We start from the raw sequence: 21,252 nt of genomic DNA on the forward strand, positions 1-21,252 counted from the left end.
AATTTTGTAACTCTCAACAGCAGCCACGTACACGTTTCCGATCACACAGATTCATTCGCTTGCAAACTACTCATCCAAATCCAAACCCACCACTGATTTCTCCGCACTTTTGCAATCACTCCCTATCTATGGCGACCTCAAACCTACACATCTTCCTTCTTCTTTCCCTCTTTTTTGCCCTAATTTTCACAACAACTCAAGCTGATAGCCCCGTTGAAGAACCTGCACTTCGATCCGACAACTCAGACACTCTCCGATCCGAATTGGATAAACTCAGTTCGAAGATCCATTCACTCGGTTTGTCATATTCTTTTACATCTATAATTTCGTGTTAAGCTAGTTTACTTGTTGCGTACGTTAGTTTGTTAACCCTAGTTTCGTACTTGTGGTCACTGATACCCGAATTATGAGGAATTATGAGTTTATGACATAGTGATTAACAAATCATCGGTTAGGTTTAGCGTTTTGCGTTGCTTCATTTGTTAAAGAGGTTATGGTTATTAACTTATTAATTATAATTATTATCATTTATCAGTTTTAAAGTGATCTCGTAACGTATTTAATTTTGTAGAATTACTTGTTGAGGAGAAGAATCACGAGTTGAAAAGCAAAGATGAGACGATTGCTTGGACGGAGAAGGAAACTGCGGAGAAAGAGAAGATTATTTTAGAAAAGTCGGATAGTATTACATCGTTGAAAAACGAAGTAGCTTCACTTGAGGGTGAAGCGTCATTGCATGCTAATGAGCAGGTTAAAAAGGCGCATATGCGCGTTCATGAATTGGAGAAGGAGGTTTGTCATTTGTGTGATATATTAATCTAGTTTAGTTTGTTGAAATGAGTTTTGTTAAGGAAGTGTAAAATTATTGTAGTTGGAAAAACTTCAAACGGAGATAAAGTTGAAGAATGACTTAAGGGGGACCTTGGAAACTCGCACAAAAGAGTTGGAGAAGAAAACGGTTGATCTAAACTCAAAGCTTAACGATGTAAGTTGTTTGGTGATTTAAACTTTTGAATTTGGAGATCTGCATTAATGTTTCTGATATGGGTATTATTCGAAAACGAAAGTGTAGTCTTCTTGGACGTGAGTTTTAAACACGTGATGGCTTCTGGTTGTTAAAATCTATATGGGTATTATTTGAAAACGAAAGTATAGTCTTCTTGGACGTGAGTTTTAAACACGTGATGGCTTCTAGTTGTTAAAATCTATATACCATAATTGAAAGTCAGTTTCCAGTTTCCACTCAACTTCAAGAAGAATACAAGACTTACCAGCATATATATATGGTAGCTGCTATACCTATGCAGTTTAGAAGAATTGTAAAATCGAAACCCAATTTTTGAAAATCTTTACATAAACCGATAAACGAGCCCCGCGCAAGGCGCGGGTGAGTAAAACCACAGTTTTCAAAGGCGAGCGCTTTCTGCGCCTAGGCGCGATTTCCAAGCGAAGCGCATTAAATGCGCCTTTAGTTCCTAGGTATTTAAGGCGCTGCTTAATTAATGATAATTATCCAGCTTTTTTTATTTAATGCTAAATTCGTCATAGGCATTAAATGTTCAATTTATTACTTGCTTTTCAGGCGACCAGATTAAGTTAACGTAAAATTTCATCTTCATATGCATATCAATTAATCCAGATTTTTTTGCGCTTTGCGCCTAGGCCCCAGGCGAAGCCTTTGCGCCTAGGCCCCAGGCGAAGCCTTTGCGCCTTGAGTGCGCCTAGCGTCTTTGATAACTATGGGTAAAACCTAGTTTGGACCATCTGTGGTTGCATTGCGCATTAATTCGTTACAATTATATGCCTTAGTTTGTGGCAATTAATGCAAATTTATCATGAACAACTTATGTTTTTTTTTGTTAATTATTTCTAATGCTTAAGAATTAACTATTCAATATTGTTTGCTTAAAGCATCTTGTGATGGTCTTCTTGCCAAACCATCTTTTTTCTGTTAATGGTCCTTTTAGTCCTGAATTTGTAAACATTCTTTTTTTTTTGTGATTAAGACATAATTAGTTTGGTGGGTTGTGTTAAGTTGAAGCCTTATACATTTTTGTTTTGTTATTCTATCGTTTGTTTCAGCTTCAACAAGTCGCTGACGAACAGAAGAGAAAACTTCATAAAACTGAGCGTGCTCTAAAAATTGCTGAGGTTTGTCCACATCAATGGGATTTAATAAATTTACGTGAATATGAAAAGATGCATTATCTTTACATGTATACTCATACGCAGGAAGAACTTAAGAAGGCTAAATTTGAAGCGACATCGAAAATTAAAGAACTGACTGAGGTAAAACCTGAAACTTAGCTATACCACAATGTCATTAGCTATTTCAAATGTACATGTTCTTTTACTAAGTTTCCTAAACAGATTTAAGTGATTTTACTTGCATTTTAGAAACCTTATTCTGCGTTCTGTAAACTGTATTCAGGTCCATAGTGCATGGCTGCCACCTTGGCTTGCAGCCCGTTTGGCTGGTTTTCAGGTAGTTTTTTATTTATTTATTTATTTATTTTTTTTTAATTTGCCATTTGTGGCTAAACAATCAGGTCTGATTACATTAGTATCATGCAGTCTTATGCGGATAACCACTGGAAAGAACATGGAAAACCTGCTTTTGAGTCACTTAAGCAAAAGGTAATATTTGTATATGTAGCAGGCACTATTGCATGTGCCCGTTATTAAAACATGCTACACATATTTTGGATAACTGTTCTTATGCCTTATGAGAAACTTGTAACGTACGAACGTCTCATTTTTCTTGTGGCAGGCCTTTGAGAAAAAGGCACAAGCTGACAAATGGGCTGAACCTCATGTTCAGACAATCAAAACTGTAAGTGACTTTCAAAATATGAATATCATATTGTTCGATCAGTTAATTTTATTTATTTTTTCACTCGATTTGATTTTCTAATTCTGAATATACGCAGAAATGGATCCCAGCTGCCAGGGAACAATGGGTGTTGGTGGTAACTAACGTCGAACCGCAACTACAATCATTAACCAAGAAGACCAAAGAGGTTTATATTCAGTCTAAGGATGCTATAACTCCACATGTGATCAAAATTAAGGAAGTTGTAGACCCTCACTTTCAGGTATTTATTTATATGTTCGCATGACTGTAGATATTGTTCTAATTATTAAACTATGCGGTGACAGACTGTCAAGAAGGTCTCCAAGCCGTACATTGACCAGATTGCCACTGCAACAAAGCCTCATCTTGATAAAGCTCGGGAAACAGTGGCACCTTACACAAAGGAGGCGGTTATTGCTTATGGGAAGTTTCTTGAATCAGCTACTAAATATCATCATCAGGTATATAATACAAGGGTCTGGTATTTGCTGCTTGTTTAGTTTTTTTTTTTGTTTGAATTTTGGCAGTCTTGACCCGTTTATTTACAAATGGGTCGGTTTATGTTATGCTCTATCTCATTGGGTCAAATGAGTTGAGCTAAATTATTTATAAATAAAGGAAACGTGCTAAATGGGATGGGTGGGTCAAACGGGTGAAAACCCTTTGAAATATAACCAAATGCATAAATCCTTTTGAATCCTTTGAAATATAACCACATGCATAAATCCTTTTGTAAGTATACAATTTTTTATTATAATCAACACATTAACTTATGTATATATATCTTTAAAAGAAGTAAAGATGTTTATGCATTTTTTATATCTGTATAGTGATACATAAGTTGCTTATTGTTTTAATCCTGTTCAATATCTACTGTAATACTGAAGGTTCAAGTTGCGGTTGAAGAATCACTGAAAAAGCATGATATTAGCAGTGCTCTTGCAACTAAGGAGTTGGTTTGGTTTACTGTACGTCTCTCTCTCTCTCTCTACCTATAGAACCACACACACACACACATATATGTGTGCGTGCGCGTGGATAATAGAAAGAACTAAAGAAGTAAAAGTTGAATGACTGTATCTTTGTTGCAGGCCTCTGCATTGTTGGTGCTGCCTATTTTAATCCTATTCAAAACTTTGTCAGCAATCTTTTTGTAAGTCCCATTTTTTTAACATCCTTACTAAAAGTTGATGGAATAAAGAACTTATATTAATATCTTCCGACTTAAGAATATAAATCATTTTTCAATTCTCTTGAAACGACAGCAAAAAGGCTAAAAGACCAACTCGCAATCCCAACCAACCACGTCGCAAGGCCAAACGTGCACATCCCGACAAGTAATAGTAATACACAGAAAGACCAATGCTTTTCTTCACACGTGAATTTAAGGTATGAGCTCCTAAACTTGAAAACGAGGCTACATTGTCGGCAAATAGCACATCTGTTTTACCGGTTGATTACTGACGGACGGATTGTTGTCGAATTGGCAGATAGAAGTGATAGTTTCTGCATGGAGTGTCTGTAAAGGCTGTTGTTGTATGTTTGTAATGCATAGAGAAATCCAGAAAGTAAGGAAGAATAGCGAGTATAATAGAGGTGTGTATCATAGTCATTGTGGTTGGTGTTAGTAACTTATTAATTTGCTTCAAATGTGGGTTTAGGTAATTTATTGAGACTACTAGAATGACTTTTTATTTTATTTTTACTTGAAGCTTTATCCAGTTATAGCCCAATATTCCAATAGTACTTGTCAATCCTTCTGCTTCATCTTTAGAAAAGTTCCCAATCTTTTAACTGCATAAGAGGTTCACTGATTTTCTTCGGGTACACGTAATCTTCTATCTTCATCATCCCGAAACCAAAATCATGGCCGTCAAACTTCTTGATCTTTACTTCGGGTACCGGTACCGAACCGTACCGTACCGGGTATATTCGGTACCGGTACCGGTACCCACTTTTGAGGATTTTCGGTACCGGTACTTTCGGTTCCGGTACCGAGCTCATCCCTAGGTAGAACCAACCCATACCCGGTTCCAGTTCCAACATGATGTATAGAAGAACCGGTTCCGGGTTCAAAATACCCGGCGGTCCTTACCCGGTTCCATATTTCTTGATAATACGGGTCGTACCCGGTTCCTACCCGTACGTGGTTAGTACCCGTACCCGGTTCTTCCAGTACCCGGTAATAAGTTACCGTTAGAACCATATATTTATTTCAAACGGTTACATCATAACTAAACAAACATAACACACCAAACATAACTAGAGTAGGAGTTGGGTAGAAAGCCTTATTTTCCTAGAAAGTCTAGGAAGCAATCAGAATGTAACATGGCATTGAAGGATTTTAACTAAAAGGGCAATTATGTAATTTGACATTTTATTTTAATTTTGGAATTTATATCTCATTAACTAACTATGCACGATTTTATGGTAACTGATTCTCCATGATTTGCGAATTATTACCAGATGTAAATATCAATCAAATTCTCATTCGTTCCTTTCACAATCTTGATCAACTTTATTTGTAAATCATTTTTTACATGAGAGATAGTTATGGCTTCAAACACAATTCTTGATTGCGGATATGGCAAATACACTTCTTTTTCTGTTTACTATTATCTGGTCTGTATCGATTTTTAATTTTGTCTGGAAACCACCAGAATGTTCTTGACGCTGTGTTTTAACAACAAGCAGATTCATACAGTTGTGTTTTACCATTTAGATTCATACAGTTGTGTTTTAATAACAAGCAGATTCATACAGTTGTGTTTTAGCATTTAGATTCATACAGTTGTGTTTTAACAGCAAGCAGATTCAAATAGTTGTGTTTTAGCATTCAGATTCATACAGTTGTGTTTTACCATCAAGCAGATTCATACAGTTGTGTTTTAGCATTCAGATTCATACAATTGTGTTTTAACAGCAAACAGATTCATACAGTTGTGTTTTAACAGCAAGCAGATTCATACAGTTTTGTTTTAATAGCAAGCAGATTCATACATTTGTGTTTTAGCATTCAGATTCATATAGTTGTGTTTTAACAACAAGCAGATTCATACAATTGTGTTTTAGCATTCAGATTCATACAGTTGTGTTTTAACAACAAGCAGATTCATACGCTGTGTTTTACCATCCACGCTGGTAATGCTGGAGGATTTCTTGCCACTATGTTTTAACAGCAAGCAGATTAATACGATGTGTTTTCTTGATGTGTTTCTTCATGAAGGATAGAAGGAAGAGAGAGAGAGGGGGAGAGAGAGAGGGAGAAAGAGAGAGAAAAAAAAATCGCAAGAAATGTAGGGTGGTTATGGAATAACAATTATTTCCATATTTAAAACAAGCTAAATGACATATCTACCCCTGATTAATTAAATAATCCTATTTTTAAGAAACACATATTACCAAAATGCCACCAAGATGATCTCAACCATTAAACACACCCATTGGATGACCCAGATCGCTTCCTAAACTTTCTAGGAAAAGCACACTTTCCGTAGGATCCCCACTCTACCGGTTCTTCCAGTACCCGGTTCCATTGTACCCGGTAATAAGTTACCGTTAGAACCATATATTTATTTCAAACGGTTACATCATAACTAAACAAACATAACACACCAAACATAACTAAACACACCATATATTTATTTCAAACCGGTCCCGGATCCTTCACCCTTTTCATTTTTCGCCTTGGTCACGGGGCAATGGCGGTCGATGTGTTTCTTTAGCGTCGAGTTGGCGGCCGCTTTCATGAACTTTCCGCAACCTTTGCACCTAGCCATCTCTCATGGTTATCGGTCATCAAACACAAATCGAAATGCTTCCAAATTGACGGGTTTCATTTGGTTTCCAAAACCATAACAACCTCGTCATTGCATGCCATTGTATCTTCGAAAATATGAAATCAAATGTTGAAGTGTTGAATATTTGTAGTAGTAAGGAAATGAAATGGAGAAGATAGGGTATATATACGAAAAAACCCAATTTTTATATATATATAATCGGTTTCCAACGGTATTATATACGTTGGGACCGGTTCCAACAGTAAGTGGCAACTTTTTGGTTTGAAAAACCCGACAGAACCGGTTCCAAACAGTACCAGGTTCCGGGTCCAGAGTACCTGTAACCGGTTACATCGGTTCTAGTTTTATTGACGACTACCCGGGTTCAACCCGAAACCGGTTCTTCAGAGAACCCGGTTCCCCTTAACTAGTATCAGTACCCGGGTAAGGGTAGGAACCGGTTTCGGATATTAATAATACCCGATTATGCCCATCTCTGTTCGAGGTAACTACAAAAAAATACACCGTTATCCTTGCCACGGAGGACCCCCCGGGTAGGGGTTTCCGACCAAGCTCCGGCATGAGAATAAGAAAACTTGTCGGGTGGTAAATAGGGTTCTGACTCAATGGATCAGTCGGAGTGAATGGTGTTGATTCCTGATTAACGTATTGTCACACCCTGGCTTTGCGGAAGCGTGGGTTTATTTGGTGTGACTTCTTAATACCATAGCTTAATCACAACAAAGCTATATGAAAGTAAAACCATGCAGATCATCCATTGGTTCATGTTTTAAAATAAAAGTACCATAGTTTTAAAATGTCGACACATGCAACGGAATTATAACATAACAATATAAAAACATTGTTCAGAAGACATAACCACAAGCATGAAACAGACGTAGTTTAAGAACTGTGACTCGTCCAGGTAAAAGCCACAACCCCTAAACTTGGATGACCCCCTAACTCTTACGCAGCGTGAAAACGTAGCATACTGTGCCAGATCCTTAATTCCCTGAAATACATGTAAGTTGGAAAAATCAACAAAAATGTTGAGCGAGTTCATGTGTAAATGAGTATGTAAAACCTTTGTAATATGAAAATCCCTGGTATGTAGCAAATAAGGAAATAAAGAGATCACCAATGGTTTGCAAGGCCATTCATCGAACTCGAATCTCGAATTATGCGAACTTTGGTATTGTTATACGTGTGCGTGTGCCTTATGTGTTACCTGTGCGTGTTTACTTTATGTTGTTATGTGTGGTGAATCAATCAAATCGAATCGAAACTCGAGAAGCAATCGAACTCAATCGAAATCGAACCGAATTGGGAAATAAGGATGCTTATATGATAGATATAGTAGTTGGGATTAAAAGTAATTTGATTAGGAACTCTATCATACTCAAATCATCGTTCATCGGAATCGAAATATCAAAAACGTCGCAAAACGCTCAAAAGGTTGTGCCAATCGAACAGGACATCCTGATCGAACAGGCCAACCGATCGAACATGCTGTTCGATCGGCCAGCCCATCCGATCAGTGAGTCCTGGCCGATCGGTTACACCTTTCCTCTTTTGGAAGCCTATAAATAGGGCTGTCATTGTCTTCATTTCCACTTTTGGAAAGTTCTGACCGACCAGCTCCTATTCTTCACTATTTCTCAGATTTCTCTTCAATCCGGTAAGTTTTCACTCTAAATCTTGTACGTTCTTGTTCATTACATGATTCTACACCTTTCTATCTTTCAAAACTTGGATTCTAACCGTGAAATCACCAAGATCTAGGTGTTCTTGGGTGATGTCATCATGGTGTTCTTCAAGAACATCAAGTTTTGGCATCATTCAACCATGAATGGCTTAGATCTAGCCGATTTCCACATAAACAAACTAAAATCTGTTATAGATCTAGACATTTCACGGTGTGAAGTGTTGAAAGACGGACTTTCCGACATTCTTTCAACTCTTTTACACCCAACACACTGAAAACCGGTAGAAACGGAGCTTGAACCAGCTCACAAATCATTCTAACTATCACATGGTTCAAGGTTCGGATTCTAACCACGAGGTTCACCGATTTCGGGTTAAACGTTAAACCGACGCTCCGAACAGTTCACTGGCCGGACTTGGGTGATTCCTGCCCAAACCAGCGAACCAAGTAAGAACCCATGTTTTATGGTTTAACTCGCTGTCAAAATATCTCAAAATCATATCAAAGTAATCAAAACAGCCAAGTGTTAGACGATAGGCCAACCAGGTCAGAAATGCTGGCCGAACGGTTAGGCTGTTCGAACGAACAGCCCAACCGAACGGACTCCCCAGCCGATCGACCGGGCCAGCCGATCGGCTAGCACATGGACCCACACATTACAAATTTCATGAAGCATAGTATTGACGAGGTGATGCTCGATCGAATATGCTACTCGATTGGTAACATTACTGTTCGAATCATGAGATACTACACTTCAACACTTAGTCGTTTTCAAACTAGCCAAGCCTTAGAATGCTGTTCGATCGGATACACCGCCCGATCGAGTGACATTCCCTGAGGACTTGCAACTGAAGTTGACTAACCGATCGGTTGGGCCGACCGATCGAACTAACCGTTCGATCGATCGATCGACCTGAAAGGTAAGAACACTTCAATGTTTTCAAATGCTGCAACTAAAACTTCAAAAGTTCAAACCATCATACACAAACACATCCTTCCCTAAAGGAAGAAACAATCCACTCGAAAGGACCAGCCGATCGAGCCTACCGGCCGATCGAATTGGACTGTTCAAACGGACTTTCAAACCGAACGAACGGCCTGTTCGATCGAACCTGTTGTCCGATCGACCGGACTGATCGACCTAATATCACTCGTTTGCATTTCCGCATTACTCATCGTTATACTATCGAACTATTCAGGCTAACCTACTCTCACCGCTCCCTTCAATCCATAACCAATCACTGAGAGTATACTCGAACCCTTTTTGCTTTTAGCACTTTTGGGTGTTACATACGTTATCTATCAAATCACAATCAAACACAAACTATTTGAACGCTAACCGATTGCATGTGCTACTTGACTAAATGAATGCTGTTTATTATGTTTACACGTGGAGTGCTATCTACCTGCCTTAGCAACATAGTACTATAGTTTGGACTCAGCACCCGTTCACACGGGGGTTGTTAAGGACAATTACTTGCATGGATTACGATGGTATTCATGTATTGCGAACTGTCTCGGACAGTCAAACCGCAGTCGTTGGTACCGATGGTCCCATGTCGATAATTAACATGCATCGTTTTCCTCTGTGTACGTGCCTGGTTATGCGTAAACTATTCGAACTCTATATGCTATTATCAAACTTGTGTGCTCACCTTTACATTTTATGTATTGACTTTATTTTAACGTATGTGACAGGTGTTTAAGGTGTTAACTTGCTAGGGAAGCGAGGCAATAATAAAGCTTTAGAGCCCAGCAATTAGTTGTAGGTAGTGGTCTACCTAGGGGTCTCTAGAAGCAGATAAACAATTGCCATGGAGCCGTTGGAGTTGTCTGATCAAGTATCTATGGCATTAGCTGTCTGTAGATCTTGTCCAGATGAGTCTTAATGACTCTGGGCAGTATTTAAAAACATTCGGTTTGTAATAAATTAAATCTGAGTTGTCGAAACAGTATTATTTGTTTGGTTGTTGATCTATGATAACTTGTTTATTTATTTGGGATACGGTATGGGACGTATCATTTAACTGAATTTGTAATAATAGTTGTTGTGGAACCTTCTGGACAATCTGTTTCGCTCAGTGTCGCGCCCCGATGATTCCGCCATCGGTTGGGGTGTGACAGATTGGTATCAGAGCCATAACTATAGGGAATTAGGTTAGACATGACCTAGTCCGGGTCGCTGTCTTAGAGACCTAGACTATAGTTAGGAACCATCAGACCAAGTTTATGTGCTTATTTATGCTATTCTTCGCTATCACTGCACTCGGATTTTAAATAAGAGTCAAGTGATTTAGTCAGGATTAGGTGTGAAGGCCTCGAACTCCCGACTATGTTATTTGTCAACCCTGCAATTTATTTACAAAAGGGAGGAGATTATTCATCGAGAATAGGTGTGAAAACCGCAAACTCTCGACAGAATTTTCGTCCAAACTCCTCGATTTTCTTAAACACAAGGAAGAAATTGCTAAGCCAGGGTTGAAACCCTAACCTTGGCAACTTGTCCCGGACTTTATTTCATCTCACCAAGGCATTCGATGGACTCCAACGACCTGAACTCACAAGTATGACCTAGGGAATGTGTGGAACGCCCAAGAATCAAGGCAGGAACACGACTCCTAGAGCCGAAAGTGACGACAAGTCCACTGTGAATAGTTGAATTGCCTTGGCTAGTCGATGTCTAATAGCCGCAGACCATCTATCTCTCGATTTTATGTATTCCGACTCTTGGTGACTCGTTGGTTTTCATGTTATTTTATGTGCTTTATCTGTTTACGTGTTTATAATTTGGGATGTATTCGATTTTGCCATCATTTCAATCCACACGACTCGTAATGCTATTCTATCCTCATTTGATCCTTCGGACGATGCAATCTAAACGATATTATGCTATGTTATACGACCAAGTTAGGCTATACTATACTACGTTAACTCGATATACTATACGCGACCGCTATATAAACGACATGCGAGCTTGGAAGGATAGGTTTCTGTTTTCTGACTGCTTCTGTGCTAAGAATGTGTATGCGTCTATGTGCTTCTGTGGTTATGTGGATTCTGTGTTTTTGTGCCTATATGTTTATGTGATATGCATTCAATGTGCTCCTGAGCTTTAGTAATCTAGACGTGTGAGGTGAGAATCGATTACGTTGTGTTGAGTCCTGTGACGATGTCTATTGCAGACCATGTCGTCGTCTGGATCACGTCAACGTCTGACCCGTCAAGAGAAAAGAGACAGGCGTCTCGCTGCCATCATCTCCAAATCCGTAGCGAAAGCTGTGAGTGAGGTGTATGAGAACGCCAGCAAGTCATCAGAGGGATCTCATGCTGATACCCCTAAGGATTCCAGCAAGACTGCTTTTAGCTTCAAGCAGTTTAAAGCGTGTGGACCGAAGGAGTTCACCGGTGAGGATGGCCCTACTGCCATGTTTCATTGGTTCGACTCGGTCGAAGTCACCCTCCGACAAAGCGGATGCCCCGAAAATCTCCGCACTCTCAATGCTACTGGCGTCTTCCAGTCGCGTGCTTTAGACTGGTGGACTGCTGAACGAAACAAACGTGGGAGTGATGCAGCTTACGAGCTGACATGGGAGGAACTGAAGGCAATTATGATCGATGAATTATGCCCTCCTCATGAACGCCAGAAGCTAGAGGATGAATTTTGGGTCATTAAGCAGAAGGACGGAGACAACGCTGCTCTCACTGCTCGCTTCAAGCAGCTCAGTATCATCTGTCCCGATCAGGTTAAAACCCCAGATCAAACCATCAAGAAGTACATCCGAGCCCTGCCCGACTGTGTGGCCGATTTTGTTCAAGCCGTCAGGCCAGTAACGATTGAAGAGACTTACCTACTTGCCGCTGAGATCAACGACAAGCGGGTTAAGTCCGGTTTTTGGGATAAGCAAGCCAAGTCTCTGCATCAAGCCACAACAGCATCCACCGACACCGCCACTGCTCAAGCCTCCAAGTCTTCGAGAAGAAGGAAGAAGAACAACAGCTCCAGCAACAAGAGCTGTGCTGCCGCAACCACTGCTGCTCCTCTCCAATCCGTACCAGCTCAACAGCAGCAGCACCAGCGCTCAGCTCCAGTGATCAATGCACCGCGTGCATACACAGGCCCTCACCCCCTCTGCCCGACATGCTCTTATCATCATCTAGTGGGTCTGGCTTGTCGTTTCTGCGCTCACTGCAACCTCTACGGGCATTTCACTGTGAACTGTCGCTATGGTCCCCGTCAAGCCCCAGTTCAAGCCGTTGCCAACCAAGCTCTACTTCCTGCCCCTCAAGGTCAACCAGCAGCTCAAGCACCAGCAGTCAATGCTCGAGTCTGCTTTGCATGTGGTGATCCCAACCACTTTGCAAACAGGTGCCCGAACAGGGTGGTCAAGCAAGAGCCCCAGCAACCCCAGCAGCAGCAACAACAGCAGCCTCAGCAACAGCAGCAAGCAGCCCATGCCAGAACCTTCAACCTCAACGTCCGTCAGGCTCAAGCTGACAACAACGTGGTCAATGGTACGTTCCTTGTGAATGGTATATATGCATCATGTTTGTTTGATACTGGAGCCGATAACTGCTTTGTGTCGTTTGAATTCGAGAAGCTCCTAAGTCGTAAGCGCTCTTATCTTTCGTCGTCATTCGAAGTCGAGGTCGCTACTGGAAGAACTGTCGCCATTAATTCTATACTCCGTGATTGTACTCTCGAGCTCAACAATCATATCTTCCCAATCGACCTTATTCCAATGCAACTCGGAAGTTTTGACGTCATAGTAGGCATGGACTTTCTTCGTGAAAACCATGCTGAAGTTGTGTGCTTCGATAAGATGATTCGATTCTCGCTCGCGAATGGTGATCATCTATGTGTGTACGGTGAAACTGCTTCGAAAGGTCTCAAGCTTATGTCATGCATTCAAGCCAGCAAGTATCTCCGCAAGGAATACCGAGCCTTCTTGGCAAACATTGTAGTAGCGGAGAAGGAAAAGAAAAAGAAAGTTGAAGTCAAAGATGTTCCAGTGGTCCGTGAGTTTCCTCAGGTGTTCCCTGATGATCTTCCTGGACTACCGCCAAGTCGTGATATCGACTTTCGCATCGACCTCATTCCTGGAGCTAACCCCGTTGCCAAAGCCCCTTATCGTCTCGCTCCATCCGAAATGCGGGAACTATCGAACCAACTCCAGGAGTTACTTGAAAAAGGCTTTATTCGCCCAAGCACTTCTCCTTGGGGCGCGCCAGTCCTTTTCGTCAAAAAGAAGGATGGGTCGTTCCGGATGTGCATCGATTATCGGGAATTGAATAAGCTGACTATCAAGAACCGATACCCTTTACCCCGAATCGACGACTTATTTGATCAGCTGCAAGGTGCCCAGTGTTTCTCGAAGATCGATCTACGTTCAGGCTATCATCAATTGCGGATTCAAGAGGAAGACATCCCCAAAACCTCTTTTCGAACTCGATACGGCCACTATGAGTTCGTTGTCATGCCTTTTGGTTTAACTAACGCACCCGCGGTTTTCATGGATCTGATGAATTGCGTGTGTAAGCCCTTCTTAGACCGTTTCGTCATCGTGTTCATTGACGATGTCTTGATCTATTCCAAGTCGAAGACCGAACACGCGCAACATCTACGTTTGGTTCTCGACTTACTCCAGGGGAATCAACTCTACGCCAAGTTCTCCAAGTGTGAATTTTGGCTAGAGGAGGTTCAGTTTCTGGGTCACATTGTGAATAGTCAGGGTATACACGTCAATCCCGCGAAGATTGAAGCCGTTAAAAGTTGGATTACGCCTAAGAACCCGTCTGAAGTTCGTTCTTTTCTCAGACTAGCGGGCTATTATCGACGATTTATCGAAGGATTCTCCAAGATCGCTGTGCCGCTTACCGCTCTTACTCATAAGGACAAGCCTTTTGTGTGGGGAACCGCGCAAGAGACTGCCTTTCAAACTCTCAAGCATATGCTGTGCAATGCACCGATTCTTACGCTACCTGACAGAAGCGACGACTTCGTTGTCTATTGTGATGCTTCGAACCTTGGTCTTGGCTGTGTTCTTATGCAACGAGACAAGGTTATAGCCTACGCATCTCGACAGCTCAAAATCCACGAGAAGAACTATACAACCCATGACCTCGAGCTAGGCGCAGTTGTCTTTGCATTAAAGATTTGGCGACACTACCTGTATGGTACCAAGTGTACGATCTTCACCGATCACAGGAGTTTACAACATATCTTCGATCAAAGGGAACTCAATATGCGTCAACGCCGATGGGTAGAACTCCTCAACGATTACGACTGTGAGATTCGTTATCTCCCAGGCAAGGCGAATGTTGTTGGCGACGCACTCAGCAGAAAGAATTACGTGCTCAGTGTTCGAAACGTTCAAGCCCAGCATAATCTCGAAACCCTCATCCGCGAAGCTCAACATGCTTGCTTTAACGAGCGTACATTGAAGAAAGAGAGGATTCATCACGATGGAGCTCAGCTAGTAAGCAAATCCGATGGGATCTTCTACTATCTGGACCGAATTTGGATCCCCAAGAGAACCAAATTGCGAAAGATTATCATGAACGAAGCCCACAAATCCCGATACTGCATTCATCCCGGTGCTGACAAAATGTACCAGGATCTTCGTTATAAGTACTGGTGGCCGGGAATGAAACGGGATATCGCTCTCTATGTTGGAAGCTGTCTAACCTGTGCAAGAGTCAAGGCTGAACATCAAAGACCTTCTGGCTTACTCGAACAACCGCCGATACCTATATGGAAGTGGGAGAGCATAGCTATGGATTTCGTAACTAAGCTCCCGACCACGCCATCAGGTCACGATAGTATTTGGGTTATAGTTGATCGTCTAACCAAGTCAGCCCACTTTTTGCCGATACGAGGAGACTATAAGGTGGCCAAACTAGCCCAAATCTACACCGACGAGATCATCCGTAATCATGGTACGCCTTGCGACATCATCTCTGACCGTGATGCTCGGTTTACTTCGAGATTGTGGGAAACGTTTCAAGCGGCTCTTGGTACGTCGCTAAATCTAAGTACTGCATTCCATCCACAAACCGACGGACAGACTGAGAGAACGATCCGTACTCTTGAAGACATGCTCCGTGCGTGTGTTATTGATTTTGGGGGTAGTTGGAGCAAACACCTGCCATTGGTCGAATTCTCGTACAATAATAGTTATCATGCCAGCATCCAAATGGCACCATTCGAGGCTCTATATGGTAGAAGATGTCGTTCGCCTATTGTGTGGCACGAGATCGGTCATTCCCAATTAACCAGTCCCGAGATTCTACAAGAAATAACTAACAAAATCCACCAAATTCGAGACAACTTGGTGAAAGCTCGAAACAGACAGAAAAGTTACGCTGATAAAAGACGCAAGCCCCTTGAATTTGAAGTTGGTGACTACGTACTCCTAAAGGTATCACCTTGGAAGGGTGTAGTCCGATTCGGCAAGAGAGGGAAACTCGCGCCTCGATATGTAGGACCTTTTAGGATTCTGGAAAGGATCGGAAAAGTCGCCTACAGACTCGATTTACCGGAGGAACTTAGTAACGTCCACCCGAATTTCCATGTGTCAAACCTCCGAAAGTGCTTAGCTGATCATGATTCAATCATACCGCTCGACGATCTTTAGGTTAACGAAACGTTACACTTCGTGGAAAAGCCTGTCGAAATCATGGATCGCCAAACCAAGCAACTCAGACGCTCTCGCATCCCGATCGTGAAGGTCCGATGGAAAGGCAAACGAGGCGAAGAGTTCACTTGGGAACTCGAAAGCGACATGAAGGCCAAGTACCCGCAGTTGTTCAGATAGATCTGAAGCATCAAATTGGTAAAAATCACGGTGATGTACGGCTTTCAGCTTAATTTCGGGACGAAATTCCCTAAACAAGGGGAGGCTGTAACACCCCGTGTTCTTGAATGTCAAAGTCAAAGTCAAATGTTGACTTTATTGTAATTAACCTATTTTAAATTTTGTATTATGTGGAGTAAGTGTTGTCTAATCAAAATGAATCGAATGCTAATTGAATGCGAACCGATAATCGACCTTGAATAGTAGGAAGTAACAATACGATGAAGTTTATCAATCAATAATCAAGCTAATCAACCAATCATCGAACTCGAATCTCGAATTATGCGAACTTTGGTATTGTTATACGTGTGCGTGTGTCTTATGTGTTACCTGTGCGTGTTTACTTTATGTTGTTATGTGTGGTGAATCAATCAAATCGAATCGAAACTCGAGAAGCAATCGAACTTAATCGAAATCAAACCGAATTGGGAAATAAGGATGCTTATATGATAGATATAGTAGTTGGGATTAAAAGTAATTTGATTAGGAACTCTATCATACTCAAATCATCGTTCATCGGAATCGAAATATCAAAAATCGTCGCAAAACGCTCAAAAGGTTGTGCCAATCGAACAGGACATCCTGATCGAACAGGCCAACCGATCGAACATGCTGTTCGATCGGCCAGCCCATCCGATCAGTGAGTCCTGGCCGATCGGTTACACCTTTCCTCTTTTGGAAGCCTATAAATAGGGCTGTCATTGTCTTCATTTCCACTTTTGGAAAATTCTGACCGACCAGCTTCTATTCTTCACTATTTCTCAGATTTCTCTTCAATCCGGTAAGTTTTCACTCTAAATCTTGTACGTTCTTGTTCATTACATGATTCTACACCTTTCTATCTTTCAAAACTTGGATTCTAACCGTGAAATCACCAAGATCTAGGTGTTCTTGGGTGATGTCATCATGGTGTTCTTCAAGAACATCAAGTTTTGGCATCATTCAACCATGAATGGCTTAGATCTAGCCGATTTCCTCATAAACAAACTAAAATCTGTTATAGATCTAGACATTTCACGGTGTGAAGTGTTGAAAGAAGGATTTTCCGACATTCTTTCAACTCTTTTACACCCAACACACTGAAAACCGATAGAAACAGAGCTTGAACCAACTCACAAATCATTCTAACTATCACATGGTTCAAGGTTCGGATTCTAACCACGAGGTTCACCGATTTCGGGTTAAAAGTTAAACCGACGCTCCGAACAGTTCACTGGCCGGACTTCGGTGATTCCTGCCCGAACCAGCGAACCAAGTAATAACCCATGTTCTATGGTTTAACTCACTGTCAAAATATCTCAAAATCATATCAAAGTAATCAAAACAGCCAAGTGTTAGACGATAGGCCAACCAGGTCAGAAATGCTGGCCGAACGGTTAGGCTGTTCGAACGAACAGCCCAACCGAACGGACTCCCCAGCCGATCGACCGGGCCAGCCGATCGGCTAGCACATGGACCCACACATTACAAATTTCATGAAGCATAGTATTGACGAGGTGATGCTCGATCGAATATGCTACTCGATTGGTAACAATACTGTTCGAATCATGAGATACTACACTTCAACACTTAGTCGTTTTCAAACTAGCCAAGCCTTAGAATGCTGTTCGATCGGATACACTGCCCGATCGAGTGACATTCCCTGAGGACTTGCAACTGAAGTTGACTAACCGATCGGTTGGGCCGACCGATCGAACTACCCGTTCGATCGAACTACCCGTTCGATCGATCGACCTGAAAGGTAAGAACACTTCAATGTTTTCAAATGCTGCAACTAAAACTTCAAAAGTTCAAACCATCATACACAAACACATCCTTCCCTAAAGGAAGAAACAATCCACTCGAAAGGACCAGCCGATCGAGCCTACCGGCCGATCGAATTGGACTGTTCAAACGGACTTTCAAACCGAACGAACGGCCTGTTCGATCGAACCTGTTGTCCGATCGACCGGACTGATCGACCTAATATCACTCGTTTGCATTTCCGCATTACTCATCGTTATACTATCGAACTATTCAGGCTAACCTACTCTCAACGCTCCCTTCAATCCATAACCAATCACTGTGAGTATACTCGAACCCTTTTTGCTTTTAGCACTTTTGGGTGTTACATACGTTATCTATCAAATCACAATCAAACACAAACTATTTAAACGCTAACCGATTGCATGTGCTACTTGACTAAATGAATGCTGTTTATTATGTTTACACGTGGAGTGCTATCTACCTGCCTTAGCAACATAGTACTATAGTTTGGACTCAGCACCCGTTCACAAGGGGGTTGTTAAGGACAATTACTTGCATGGATTACGGTGGTATTCATGTATTGCGAACTATCTCGGACAGTCAAACCGCAGTCGTTGGTACCGATGGTCCCATGTCGATAATTAACATGCATGTTTTCCTCTGTGTACGTGCCTGGTTATGAGTAAACTATTCGAACTCTATATGCTATTATCAAACTTGTGTGCTCACCTTTACATTTTATGTATTGACTTTATTTTAACGTATGTGACAGGTGTTTAAGGTGTTAACTTGCTAGGGAAGCGAGACAATAATAAAGCTTTAGAGCCCAGCAATTAGTTGTAGGTAGTGGTCTACCTAGGGGTCTCTAGAAGCAGATAAACAATTGCCATGGAGCCGTTGGAGTTGTCTGATCAAGCATCTATGGCATTAGCTGTCTGTAGATCTTGTCCAGATGAGTCTTAATGACTCTGGGCAGCATTTAAAAACATTCGGTTTGTAATAAATTAAATCTGAGTTGTCGAAACAGTATTATTTGTTTGGTTGTTGATCTATGATAACTTGTTTATTTATTTGGGATACGGTATGGGACGTATCATTTAACTGAATTTGTAATAATAGTTGTTGTGGAACCTTCTGGACAATTTGTTTCGCTCAGTGCCGCGCCCCGATGATTCCGCCATCGGTTGGGGTGTGACACCCTCCTTACGCTAACCATACCATGTAAAAAGTATTCGTAATCATAGTAACATGTATTTCACCCCCGAAGTATAAAAACTGAAAACAGTTAAGAGAAAAGGGGGACATGAACTCACAGAAGTGCGTCTCGAAATAGTAATCTCCCAGTCAACCTGCTGAGTGACGACCTACACGTACTAACTTCTATTAGACGGACGGCCGCGCCTTGGCTTAAGGTTTAAGTCTTTGGGAAATAGTTAGACAACTATTTCGTATTTACACTTCTTAATTATTTAAAATTTTATTCCTTCCCAAGGATGGGGGTTTTAATACATGTGCGTTTATACAATTTCAAAATATATTATTAAGTCTCACTTAATAAAATATATTTTAATTCATTTGTCTAAAATATTCCACTTCCAAAATATACATATTTTTCCCAAAAAATATTATATTTTATTCCATACAATTTTCCAAAATAATACTTTTATCAAAATACGTATTTAAGAGTATTTTCTGAAAATACATAAGTTACATTTTTAAAGTTTGCGTGGTAATAATAATACCGGTGTAACTTAAATTTTTATTGTGAGGGCGTTAGTATTATTTTGGAGTCGTTACTGTTCAGTGTATTCCAGTAATATTATTTTTAGCCTAAAAATAATATTTATGTAGTTCACAAAATAATCATAAAATTCTCACAAGTGTTACTATGAAAAATATATATTCTTAACATATATTTAACAAGTTTCATTTATGAAAATTCCACCTCCGACACTTGGAAGTTTTGTAATAAAAATCATGGCGAATTTTATTTTGGAAAACAAGTTAAAAATATATTCACAACACTTGTTACAAAAATATTTCCAAGTGTTATATTTCTAGAAAAATTTCGCCAGAGTTTCCTCTGTAACTGGAGGTGGCCACGCTTACTAGCATATCATTTTCTTTTCAAAATTCAATCAATAATTTTCCCATCATCAACAAACAATATTCAAACATTAAACTAGTCAAAACAAGTATAAATCACAAACATATGAACTTGTAAGTTATGTGAAAATACGTAGTAACCTTCCAACATTTTTAGTAGATCTTTCTATCTTTAAAAATAAGATCGGTTTTTTGAAAACTTTATTTTCAAAGAACATGTAACTTTACAACTTCTTAGTCAAAAATTACGAAAATACTTCTTTGTTAAAACCTTTTGTCACACAAGTGTTTACACACTTGTTTGTTCACAAAATGCTTTTGTTTCAAGAAAGATCCGGCTTTTAAACATGATTTGCATCTTACACTTGGTTCTTTGGAAATACCACTTGTAGATCTTTAGATCTACTAGTTTAGAATTCCATCTTACAAGAAAAACTATTTTTACACAAGTTCATGTTTATGTATGAAAGGGTTCGTCATCTTGTATCTTTCCAACATAACATATTGCTAGTTCATGTTCTATGAACATGATCTAGCGTGGTTAGGTGACGATCCGTTCCACTACTAGCAACCAACAACATAAAATAACCATAACTAAACAAGATTCATAAGTTTTACACCATTATTTTCTCTTTAACCATCTTGTTCATCATTCTTACAAGACTTTTAGATTTGATCTTTAGTGTTCATGATTTTTATCCGTTAAATCTCTTATTAACCACTTTAAACATGAACAAGAGAGTATTTAGAAGCACTTGCAACTAGCTCAAGGCTAGGGAAGAATCAAAGCGAAAACTAGGTGGATAAAAGCGAGGTAGAGAGGTCCTTGTGATTCCGTAAGCACCGGGTCTCCTCGTATGATCTCTTGCACCTTAGATTGTATGTGGTTTAGCAAGATCAAAATTGGAAGGTGATGGTGGGTTTCGGCCGATTGCAAGGAGAGGAGAGGGAGAGTGAAATTTTTGTTAAGTGTTGATGTGAATGAAAGGATTAACCTCTATGCATTCTTATAAATCATCATCTACTAATACCCATTGTATATAATGTCTTTGAGATATTAGACATAGATTAATAAAATAATCAAAAGTGTAAGGGTGTCCCACATGGGGGAAACCGATCGGTTGGGGGGTTAAGGGGTTTATGGTTTGTTTTGAACTAGCTAGTTAGTGTTTAGTTAAGATAGTTAGGAACTTAAATAAGTTACTAGTG

The 21,252-nt window shown here is 40.4% G+C and overlaps 1 protein-coding gene across 1 annotated transcript; it reads left to right on the forward strand.

Moving 5' to 3' along the window:
• Positions 1 to 4,589, forward strand: LOC110920622 (coiled-coil domain-containing protein 18). Its single transcript, XM_035986706.1, has 14 exons — positions 1 to 297; positions 572 to 792; positions 872 to 985; positions 2,083 to 2,151; positions 2,233 to 2,289; positions 2,432 to 2,485; positions 2,575 to 2,637; positions 2,771 to 2,833; positions 2,931 to 3,095; positions 3,160 to 3,315; positions 3,742 to 3,822; positions 3,946 to 4,007; positions 4,120 to 4,243; positions 4,345 to 4,589. Exons 1-13 carry the CDS (start codon positions 129 to 131, stop codon positions 4,193 to 4,195), a joined length of 1,350 nt encoding a protein of 449 aa, XP_035842599.1. The 5' UTR covers positions 1 to 128; the 3' UTR covers positions 4,196 to 4,243; positions 4,345 to 4,589.
• The last annotated feature ends 16,663 nt before the right edge of the window (positions 4,590 to 21,252 follow it).

Source organism: Helianthus annuus, chromosome 17, assembly GCF_002127325.2.
Source record: "Helianthus annuus cultivar XRQ/B chromosome 17, HanXRQr2.0-SUNRISE, whole genome shotgun sequence".
In the NCBI taxonomy this organism is placed as follows: Eukaryota; Viridiplantae; Streptophyta; class Magnoliopsida; order Asterales; family Asteraceae; genus Helianthus; species Helianthus annuus.

Excerpts from the sequence above, each read along its gene's own strand:
- LOC110920622 (XM_035986706.1), top strand. The coding sequence starts at position 129 with ATGGCGACCTCAAACCTACACATCTTCCTTCTTCTTTCCCTCTTTTTT. Across the intron at positions 2,834-2,930 it reads ATGTTCAGACAATCAAAACT|AAATGGATCCCAGCTGCCAG; the intron begins GTAAGTGACTTT and ends GAATATACGCAG. Across the intron at positions 3,316-3,741 it reads CTACTAAATATCATCATCAG|GTTCAAGTTGCGGTTGAAGA; the intron begins GTATATAATACA and ends GTAATACTGAAG.